This window comes from Muscardinus avellanarius, assembly GCF_963383645.1.
Source record: "Muscardinus avellanarius genome assembly, chromosome: 7".
Lineage (NCBI taxonomy): Eukaryota > Metazoa > Chordata > Mammalia > Rodentia > Gliridae > Muscardinus > Muscardinus avellanarius.
Window position 1 is genome coordinate 85,125,434 of NC_137793.1, and position 11,723 is coordinate 85,137,156.

Here is an 11,723-nt window from a genome sequence, read left to right on the forward strand (position 1 = left end):
CTCATTAATCATGGCTTTTAAAGATAACTAGTTTTATCCACCTCCAGCAAAGAATCATCAAACGTTTATATTACTACCTGTGCTGGCTTCCAGAGTTGGAAACAAACCAAGGTGTTTCTCAACAAGCTTCTTTTTTATTGGGATGGGGGAACTTTTGCAAGGAATAACATAAAACCTCTAAAATCAAAGCAGTAACAACACAATTGAAATCAAAGATCAAGGTAAATTTTTTTATCGTTGCCTGTGGAAACCTGTCTCTGTCAGTCATTGCGTCTTCCTGTGTCCACGCTCCTTTTTCTTACTATGTTTTTTAGTCACTTCCTTTCTGTGAAAGGTTGCTTAGCTCTTTTTTCTTTCATCTTCTGCTATTCTTTAAATGAAAAGTAGTAAATTGGATGGATGTGTATATTAGGTATTTGGAAATTTCTGGAAATCCAGAGTCAGGAAACCAAGTGTGGAAAGGGATCAGAAGCCTGAGCAGAGCTTTTAGCTAATGACCGGAAGTGCTTACTCCAATCATCATCTTCTCAGTGTTTGTAAAGGAGAGTTTAAATACTGTGATTATCAGTTGGTGGATGCGCCTTTAGGTAGCCCAAAACACTGATTAGCTTTTAAATTGTAGGCTAGAAAAGTAGAACACATCAGTAAGAGCCTTTTTCTCCTAAGCCGTCCTCCAGAACCAATATGTGTATTATGTGTGTGTTCTGAAGTCAGAGAAAGCGCTCTCCTTGAGTCAGTTGTGAAAATGTCCCTATTTTTAGTTGCCACTGCTGCGTTCTCAAAAATGCTCATTTTTTTGAGTTTCACGTGAGTTAGACCAGGGGTTAAGACAGATAGGTAGCTCACTAGACACTTTGATTTTGCAGACATTGTCTCCATTCCAGTTTCCTTTGTGCTGCATGCTAGAAGTGTACAGACTGCAGTAGGGAGGGCTCTGCCTTATTTCCCCGTGTGAAGTAGCCTGGCTTCTTCCACCTGTGCATTTGGATGCTTGTGTCCTGTCCGCCTCCTCAGCTGACTACTGAGAAAATCAACTTAAGCCCTGTCAGATTGTTTCTGGCAGCAGCTCCTAATACTTATTTATGCTTTTAGAATATTTTTTGGCTCCTAGAACCTTCTATCCACTTCAGTTTGAATTTCTTGATTTGTGTAATATATGTATATTCTCTTCTTCCCTTTTGTCCTCTTCTCCTCGCCCACCATTTTGTTTTTTAAAATGTTCTGTAGTTTTGTACAAGATGAGACTTAGCCTTGGGTACTTCTTGCTGAAGCTTTAATGCTTTGTAAATAAAATCGGATGTTTATTAAAGAACAGGTGTAGATGTTTGTTTGTAAACACTGATTACTTCTGGAACTCACCAGCCACTTTCTTAGAGTGGAAAAAGCTGATTGCATGTTGGTGTTAGAGTCTGCTGTATGGAAATACAGAGCCAGAGAGTAGAGTGGTCAGAGTCTGGATTTCTGCCTTTAGACAGAATAACAAATGATTTGACCAAATGTTGGTGTTAGCCAAAAATAATATCTAGGTATGATCTTTCTAGATTCTTTAACTCATTGTACACGTTTGTTTAATTACTCTGCAGAGGCCACAGTGCTAGGCATTCTGGAATTTATAAAAATGCATGTTATAAAGTTCGAGCCTTCCACGGACCTTCTTAGTCTTAAATACAGTTAAATTCCTCCATATTAGTCTTTTTTCCTAGATTAAATGGCTTTAAAATTCATTGTTGAGCCAGGCCTGGTGGCGCATGCTTTTAATCCCACTACTTGGGAGGCCGAGACAGGAGGATCCAGGTTCGCAGACAGCCTCAGCTACTTAGTGAGGCCCTCTGTAACTTAGGGAGACCCTCTTTCAAAATAAAGAATAAAAAATAGGGCTGGAAGTATAGCTCGGAGGTAGAATGCCCCTGGGTTCAATCCCCAAGCCTGGAAGAAAAAAAATTCATTGTCTCCTAAAGAATAAGATGTTTCACAAAGTCTGATTTTGTGTGTGTGTGTGTGTGTGTGTGTATGTGTGTGTTAGTTACTGGGGATTGAGCCCAGGTGCATTCTACCTCTGAGCTACATACCCAGCCCTTTTTTTATTTTGAAACAGGGTCACACAAAGCTGAGGAGGGCCTCACTAAGTTGTTGAGACTGGCCTTGAACCTGTGATCCTCCTCTCTCAGCTTCCCAAGTATGGGATTACAAGCATGCACCACCACACCTGGCTCAGTCTTTGATTTTAATCAGCGCCAAATCAGTACATTAGTATTTTGCCATGTGACTGAGAGCTCGTCTTCGACATCATAACTGTTCCATAGCAACCTTCCTTGATGTCAGCCGACGATGAGCCTTGTGTTCTGTGGGGTGAAGGGCGCTGGCCGAGAGCCTGGCAGCAGCACCCAGCACCCCACCCTGCCCTTGGAAGATGTCTTTGGTACCCTAGGAGAAGAAGAGAACCTACTGCGTGGAGAAGAGCTGCTGCCGACAACCCTCTCTGGTTCATCAGAAGGGCATCTCTATCTATACCTTCAGGAATTTTTGGTTTTCTCTAAAACTTCTTGAACATGGTTAGTGTTACCCACATTACAAAGTGTTTTCATGCTCAGAGTGACCTCTCTGGAGTAGGCAGGGAAGTCTTCATTTTAGAGGAAGAAACAAATTCAGAAAGGGTAAGTCAATTGCCTCCTACTCCAGAGTTCTTAATCCTGCTGATAGAGAGTAGAGGGCCATTCATAATAAATAATTTAAGGTATTGAACTAGAACTTAATTCAAGTTTCCCTCTTATTTTTAGACTTTGCTTTTTTCTTATTTGGTCAGATCTAACTTGGGATTTTGAAACCCTTAATTTAGATCCCTCAGTTTAGAGGGGAGGAGGAAGGGTGAGGATGAGGAAGAGTGTAACTTCACCATTCTTTTGGGGTAATTTGGAAATTCACTAAGGGGATATGAAGAGAATGGTTACTGGTAAGGTCATCATTAGTAGCAGAGAAGAGACAGTAAAGCAGCAACAAAATGGTTCGTTTGTTTGTTTGTTTGTTTGTTTTCCTGCCTGTGACCTCACCTGTGAATAAGGACTAGACGCTTATGTATTTGGCTGCATTGTTTCACTGACCGTGCATACATCCTGTCTCTCAACTTTGAAGCATATCTCTTATGAAAGGGATTAAGTTATGGAGAAGTAACCATGATACCTGGAGGTGCTGGCTGAGAGTGTGAAGCGCCTTTGGAGCCATGAGGACCTGGGCCACTAGTTTCATCCTTGGGAGCCTGGTGTTGGCCATCTACTCAGCGTTGGTGGTGACGTCTCCCAGAACACTGGCCATCCCTGAGAAGCTGCAAAAAGCTGTGGGGGAAGTTATCGTCAATGCCACGTCCTGTACTGTGACTTGTGGCCTTGGCTATAAGGAGGAGACCGTCTGCGAGGTGGGCCCTGATGGAGTGAGGCGGAAGTGTAAGTCTCAGCGCTTGGAATGCCTGACCAACTGGGTATGTGGGATGCTGCACTTCACCATCCTCATCGGGCAGGAGTTCAAGCTTAGCTGTTTGAGTCCAGACATCCTGGAGATCGGACAGGAAGCTTTCCGCTTCACCTGGCGACTTGCTCGAGGTATCATCTCCACTAATGATGAGGTCTTCAGACCTTTCCACACCAACTCCCACTTTGTGAAGTTCAGACCTGCTCTGGAGTATGATTCTGGAACATACCGCTGTGATGTGCAACTGCTAAAAAACTTGAGAATTGTCAAGAGGCTCTATTTTGGGCTGAGGGTCCTTCCCCCACAGTTGGTGAACCTGGATTTCTCTCAGTCCCTCACGGAGGATCAGAAGTTAGTAGACGAGGGCCTGGAGGTTAACCTGGACAACTATTCCAAGCCTTACCGCCCTAAGTGGCAAAAGAAGGTGACATTGGCCTTGGGAATAGGAGTGGCTGGTGGGGTGGTGGTGAGCCTTGTTCTCTGCAGTGTGCTGAGGGGAACCTAGAGCAGTGACGGCAGCCAGAGCTTATCAGCCTTGCTCCTGAGGGACTGCCTGCCCGCCCAGGAAGCCACTAGCTTTTCAGAGTGTGTTCTGCTGCCTGATAGTAGATTGGCTAGGAGGGAGGGCTCTCACTGCCAAAAGACGAGGTGAGCTACTCCTGGTAGGTCTGGGCAACAATCCCTAGCTTCTCTGTGTCCCACATGGATCTCTTTTCCTGGTCTCCTTGCCACCAGGAGCTTAGGAAATTGCAGAAAGGGTGCTGTCTTCCAAGCTTGCATTTACTTTCGACCCTTTATGACTCACAAGCGTCCCACCTCTGCATCCCCTCTTCTGAGCTGCGTGCTCATGTACAAAGATGTAGGATGTGGTAGTTTTCCCAGTGAAAGCTCTCCCCCACTTCAATAAAGTAATTCACAGGAACTATATGAAGACCTAACCTTTTTCCTTTCTTGCTGTTTACAATTTCACTCATGTTACAGTTTTCTTACATTTGTTTGTTTAATTGGTCTTATAATCATCCTGGCTGAGTTTGAATTTCTTAGAATAGACAAATTGTTTTGTACAGGGCAAATGCCCATATGTGGCAGAGGTTGTTAGTAACAGCACCTGACTCAGGTGTGTGGTAGTTAATAACTGTTACCTGCCCTCTGTGTCTTCCCCGAGCAATCCTGTGTCCATTGTTGAATCTCCCAATAACTGACAGTCCCGTAAGCTTGATAGCTTGCTTCCCACTCTTTTTTTGTTCTTTCAGTGCCCTGGAGTTTGTGCTTCTGGAACAGTCAAGTGTATTGCTTGCTTGCCTTTTTTATTTATTTATTTATTTTGTTTGCTGGTTCTGGGAGATTCTACCTCTGCACTACACTCCCAGCCCTATTTTATTTTTTATTTTGAAACAAGATCTCACTGTGTTGTGGAGAGCTTCGCTAAGTTGCTGAGACTGGCAGTGAACTTTTGATCTTCCTGTCTCAGCCTCCCAAGTACTAGGATTATAGGTGTGTGCCACCATGCCTGGCTGTGTATTGGTTTCTTATAGCAGCCGAGGCCTCCAAGGGAGGACTACTTCATTCCTTTATAGAAAATCTAGTCATAAGACAGGGAGCTCTCAGGTTCAAGACCAGTCTCGGCAACTTAGCAAGACCCGCTTCAGAATAGAAAATAGGGCTAGGGGTATAGCTCAGAAGTAGACTGCCCCTGGGTTCAATCTCCAGTACCATTAACAAAAGAAAAGAAAAAGAACCAAGGACCCTCAGGATCCTTGAAATTGTGTCTGAGATAACTGGCTTTTAGAACCATTAGGGGAAAGGCTTTTGGCCACCCAGCTGAGCTGATGCTGAGAGAATTACAGCATTTCTTCCCTTTACCTTTTTACAGAAGGAGTAGCAGAAACCAAAGACCAGTGGTTCTCTTCTCTTTTGTCAGAATCACCTGGCTGACTTTGAAAAATAGAGCCAGGTGTGATGGCGCACACTTGTAATCTCAGCATTTGGGAGGCTGAGACCGGAGGGTTGCAGTTTGCGGCCAGCCTCAGCTACTTAGGCCCTTTGCAATTCAGTGAGACCCTGTTTCAAAATAAAGAATAAAAAATAGGGGGTGTAGCTTGGAGGTAGAATGCCCCTAGGTTCCATCCCCAGTACTGGAAAAAAAAAAAAAAAAAAAAAAAGGAAAGAAAAGAAAGAAGAAAAATAAAGATTCCTGGCCCCAGCCTGGAGATGTTAATTCAATTTAAATTTTGGTCAAAGGATCTCTATTAATTTCTTTTACTTGTAACTTGAAAAAATTTCAAACCCGGAGAACACTGAAAGAAAGGTTTAGTGAACCCATAAGCCCTTTGTCTAGATTCATCAGTTGCTAATGTTTTGTCACAATTGTCTCTCTAAACATACTGATTTTCCTGAACTATCTGAAAGCTAGTGATAGACATTGTGACCCTTTACTTGTAAATGTTCTTATAAGAACATTCTCCTATGTAACCACAATACCATTATCACACCTAAGAAAAGGAGCAATTCCCAATCTTACATATGGCTTCTATACATTTTTTTTTCAATTTTCAAAATTTTAGAGCTTTCTGGTTTAATTATTTATGTAGGATCAAATAAAGGTTCATATTTTGCATTCTTTTTTTTTTTTTTTTCTTATAAGGCTCATCGTTTTCAACAAATCCCTGCATGTTGTTCATTTCTTTTAACATTGATTTCATTGAAGAGTCTGGCTGGTCCAGTTGTCTTGGATGGTGTCCCGGCCTGGGTATGTCACCCCCTCATGATTAGGTTTGTAAGGGACGGATTTGAAACATTTTGATAAGGACCCTGCATAGACACATGCATACTACTATATCACATGAGGAGACTCATAATGCTAGATTGATGATGCTAATCTACACACACAGAGATGAGTTCAAAGCATCTTTGTGTTTTAGCTCTGATACATCGCTAAGGTTGAGAGCCATGAGCTTACACTCACACATACCGGCTCATCTTTACTGTTGCTATCATTTTTGAAAAATCTTCTCTTTGACACAGCCTTACCCTCATTGCATTCCCCCAGAGGGATGGAGTTCAGAAGACCTGGCCCGGGTCTTAGGTCTGCTATGGACTGTAGTGGAGCAAGCTAATGAACTCCTCGTAGACTTCATCTTTGAAGCAGGTGATTGTGAGGGCCCAGTAAGACCCTTTTAAGTTGACTGCTTTGTAAACTGTTGAGTGCTGCCAGGGATGGTGGCACTCACCTGTAATCCCAGCTACTCAGGAGATGGAGACAGCAGGATCACAAGCTCCAGGCCAGCCTCAGCTACATAGTGGAACCCTATCTCAACATAAAAATTGAAAAGGGCTGGAGATGTAGCTCAGTGGTAGAGGGCCCTGGGTTTGATTCCCAATACCACAAAAAGTAAACAAGAAATAAGCTGTTAAATACTACAACTCGGGAATATGCTCTTCAGTATGGGACAGCTTGCTAAAGCATTTGGGAGATGGCTTCCTACACTTTAAAGATGACCATGAAACTTTGATTTTGTACGTAATAAACATAATAATTGAATTGTTGAAGTTACTGCTTTCCGTTTTGCATGTGGAGAGACTGAGCCCCAAGAAGAGCTAAACAACTTTCCCAGCATTCTTTTGTAAGCTAGTAGATCATGGGGTATATTGCACAGCTCTCAGTTACAGCCCTCTGTGCACTGGGTTCTTGAACTTTGACTCACGATCTGAAGGGATTGAGCTGGGAAGAGAACAAAACCCTCCACAGTGTTAATAAAAACAAAAACCAAGATCGGTTCATTGAGTTGCATGTATATAATCAGCTTCTGGAGAGTCAAGGAGAAGCTGATGGTAATAAAATTAGAGGTCTAGAGTGGCTGGTGCCTCCAACGTCCCCGTAAAGGGAAAAGTGAGAGAGATGACCCTGTCCCGTGTGTTGTCACACTGGTGTCTGTGGAGGCCCCAGGGGGGTACCTGAGCACTGAGTAGAGGGCCCTCTACTCACCTTCATCTCCTTCAATAAAGTTATGAGACACCTGCCTACTTTGCACTGAAAAAACAAAACCCGCAGGGCTGTGTGAATGTATGTCCACGCACTTCTTATCTGTAAAGAAAGAATGCTCAGTGTTGGCTGAATGTGTGAGTTGAGGTTGGAGATTATAGTTCCAAGCTTTTGACTAGTACCAGCAGAGGCAGCAGTCACATCCTCACCAACTGATGGTCACTGCATGGAAAAGACCTCCCTTAGGGACCACTGGGTCAACACCTCAAGTGTCTTAAAAGTCAGGTGTTTTTTTTTTTTTTTTTGGTGGTACTGGGGGTGGAACCCAGAGGCTTTCTACCTCTGGGCTATACTCCTTATATTTTTATTTGGAAACAGGGTCTCACTAAGTAGCTGAGGCTAGCTTTGAACCTGTGTGATCCTCCTGTCTCAGCCTCCCAAGCACAGGGATTACAAACATGCGCCACCACGCCTGGCATCAGGGGGTTTTGAAAGCAGTTCCATCACGCAAGCAGTATTTACTGCCACCCGGATAGGTAAGGCCAGTCCAGTCCAGCACATGGATTGTTGTGCTCTGCTTTGGCCTGCCCAAAAGGCTCTTGGTACTAAGTTGACTGCATGAGGGTGACAGCATTGGATAGAAGCTGATGTAACAGAACAAGACAAGGAGAGAGGTGCTGTAGCCAGGTAACGAAAATGCCCACAGCTGCTGCCAGCTGCCTCAACAGGTTGAGAAACCATCTTTATTTATGAACTGTCTGCTACCAGAATCAATAACTACCAATACAAGAAGTACAAGAGTGAAACAGTGGGCCAGTGCGAGGGGCTCCATTTGAACAAAATCTGATGATGGTCCAGTTGAGGCCTGGCATTTGCCAAGCCCTGAGCCTCTCACGGCCCTCCAGTGGATGACGGATTGGAAGCTTTTGGAGCCACGGCCCAATGCACCCCACGTAAGGGCACTAGGAGCCTTAGGCCTTGGGCTGCCAGAGTGTCTGACCCACTTTGTTCCTCTCCTGTTTCCCTTTCTTGCCTTAACCTTCCCAAGGTCTATGGCTATATACAAGTCCATGGGGCACCTCTCCCTCTCAGCTACAAGGTACGTTTCCACAGAGTTCTGTGAAATCCCTTGGAAAAATGCCCATCTGATCCCTCATGCAGGAACCTCTTTGGCCCAGATTTGGTCTGAGCTAGGGAGACAACGCCACACCTGCTCCAGTGACACGGCTGTGAGGACATTACTGTCCCTGCGTCATGCAGGAGCTCCATTGGCATTCTCAGCCTGACACCAGGAAAAGATTCCTCTGTCACTGGAGAAGAGATGGGAATAAACGTCCTTAGCCATCTTGGCTCTTGACCAGAGCGCAGGCTGGGTGGCCTTAGGACTGCTGGGGGCAGTGCATGCTGGGAAGGCACTGGCTTAGAACCACAGATCCTGGGATGAGCTTTCCCCCTTAATGGCTTTCTCTAAGATCCAGGGACCACAGCAAAGGGCATCTCTAAGAGTATTCCTGCGCTCAACACTTTGATTCTAAGAATCTCAAAACTTAGAGCATCTCATACCCTTCAAGTCACAACTTCACCTAATCTAGATTCCACACCAACACTGTCAAAGTTCCGCAAAGGCCCCTAGAGAAGGAGCTGCTTACTCATGCTAGCATCTCATTGCACAAGATTTTTCTGATGTCTAACTTCATACTCTCCTGTTATTTTATCAAAAAGAAGGGAACCCCCCCCCCCATTGCTTGGCCACTCCCTGGCACCATCTGAATCATTATTGCCCTGCATGAAAGTAGAAGCTGACCTTGCAGGCCCTGAACTCCCAAGTGCAGAGCTGCCCCTACTTGAGGGTGGAGCAAGTCAAGGACCAAATGGCCAGTGCTACTGTCTGAGCCCTAGTGTGTGCAGAACTGCCAGCCCTTTCTTCCCAGGTCCTGGAAGGCTGGCTGCCTGCCCTTAGTCCTTAGGGCACTTACTGGCCACCAAGCTATGGGAACAAGTACATATCTGTGACCATTCCCCCTTGCTGCTTTGGCCTCTGGGGCTTGGTATGTGAGAGGAGGGAACCCAGAACTGAGCCAGGACCATAGTGGGGATGAGCCACACTGCACTCCCAGCCCATCTGAGCAGAGAAGACAACCAGAGGACCTCTGGCAGGGGGGAACTCTGAGAAGCAAGATGCTGCCCGAGCCAGCCTAGCAAGAGCTACTCCTTTTGTGTGTCACCCTGTCTTATTAAACCTCAGTCAGTACTCTGCCTGGAGTCTCAGGCTACAGGAGCAGGTGTTAGTATAGTTCTATGGCTCTGTCCAAGCAAATTCTGCCTGCACAGCAGTTAGGTTTTCCTGATTAGAAAACCTTTTGGGTCTCCCAGCAGGTCACCTTCCTCCCCTTTCTAATGGACCTCAAAACTTGGTTATGAGTATTTCTTCAAGCGAATCTGGGAGCTACAGCCTCCTGCTTTCCTGGCTAGGCTCTGGCAAACCAATTCATCCCCTGTTGGCTCATCTAGACCCCTGTCCCCTGCCTCCCTTCCCATAGCCTGCGGCATTGAGGAAAGAGATAACTCTGGGGGAAGATTTCTTTCTTTCAGCATGCCCTTTAAGATAGGGAGATGGCACAGGCCAAATCACAGCCAGCAGGGAATAAAGAGATGCTAGGCCAAGTTTGGGGTCCCTGCCAAGGAGAATGGTCACAGCTGAGCCCCTAGCACCCTCACATGTAGGGGTGGGAACAGCTGAGGAGGATCTGCTCAGACAGCTGCAGGGGAGGCTGTCCCGGGCTTCAGTGGGTGGGTCTGGGGGTGGCAGGGAGAAGGTGGGTGAGGTTACATTTTTAAAAACTTGTAGTGGGTAAACATCAACATAAACCTGCCCAGGAAAATAGAGCAGGACTTAAAAGTTTAAAAAACCATAACAAAATAGATCTCTAACTGTAAACTACAGAAAACAGGCTCAGGGAGCTTCGGGGCACGTGTCCCCAGATGCCTGCCACACTGCTCCCGGGTGTGAAGGGCTGCCGACAGACTGTAGGCATGGGTTTCCTGGGTTCTGCTGCCACTGTTTCTGGATCCAAGGCTCTGTCCTTGCTATGGTCTCTTTTCCTGGAGCAAAGGTGAGGGCCCGGACGAGGGTGCAGTACACACTGAGTTCCCAGCAGAAGTCAGGCTTAAAAGGCAAAGAGGGCCTGGGGCCTGGGTGTTTCCTGGAATATGCTGTGCCCTGGGCTGGTCCCTATGGTCACCATCCTGAACCCTTGAAGCAGAATATTTACCCCCCTTACGGCCTTAGCACCTCCATAACCAGCCCACAGCCATTCAGCACTGCTTCCTTCTTTCGCATGGACACAGCCTCTAACAGGCAGGCAGGAGACTCAGGTTCTTGTCCCAGCCCCTCTGCTTACAGGCCATGTAACCTTGGCAGGTCCCTGACCCTCTCTGGACCTCCATTTCTTCATCTGTGAAGTACAGGATGTGGACAAGTCCAGCCCTGAGGCCTCTTTCAGCTCTGTCCCTCTGTGACTGGCAAAACACCCCAAGCTCGAGGTGGGATGTCCCCTTTATTAACCCTTTTTCTTCTGGGGAATGCAGAAGAGCCATCCAGGCAGTCTCAGGGGCAGGTCTCGCCAGGTGGGAGATTTCTAGGGCTGATCCTAGCCCTTCTCAGAAGCCTCCTGATTCCAGGGCCTGTAGGTGTGGGAGGCAGAGGTAGCCCCAAGTCTACTGGTGGAGCTGGAGAAAGAGAGTGGGCGAACGACTGGTGGCCTCCTGCCCGAACCCTAGAGGGGCTATGGGGGTAAGTCTTGAGAGGGGAGCCTCCCCAAGACAAGCCCTTTAGTCACCCAGCCACTTGAAGTGGCCGTCACTCAGGGTGACAGGGTTTGGTTGGCAGTGTTGGCTGAGAGGGCAGTGCCACTGGATGGTGGCCATGCCACAGGCTCAGGCTGGTGCCCTTTCCACCAGGCATCCCAGCCTCTCAACCCTTCCTACCTCCCACCACCTGCAGCCTGGACCTCATCTGCTCAGTGCTCAGGACTCAGGCTTCAGGCCCCCACAGTCCTGGGCAGACGGGCCAGAGGGAGCATGGAGGACAATGCCAGGGCCCAGCCATGCTGCTTCTCAAGAGGACTGGAGAGGTCTTGGTCCCAAGGTTTGCCCTGCCCTTGGTTGAGGGAGGTTGGCGTATATACTTTGTCGCACTTCAGCCCATTCCTGCCCGGCCAGGACTCTTCTCAGGTGGCAGAGTCCTTGTGCAGTCTCAGACTGCCATCTCTGCCACTTG

The 11,723-nt window shown here is 46.7% G+C and overlaps 1 protein-coding gene across 1 annotated transcript; it reads left to right on the forward strand.

Annotated features, from left to right (window-relative positions):
* Positions 1-3,217: 3,217 nt before the first annotated feature.
* TMEM81 (transmembrane protein 81) lies at positions 3,218-3,967 on the forward strand (the record flags this gene model as incomplete). Its single annotated transcript, XM_080698983.1, has 1 exon — positions 3,218-3,967. One exon carries the CDS (start codon positions 3,218-3,220, stop codon positions 3,965-3,967), a length of 750 nt encoding a protein of 249 aa, XP_080555109.1.
* Positions 3,968-11,723: the final 7,756 nt, after the last annotated feature.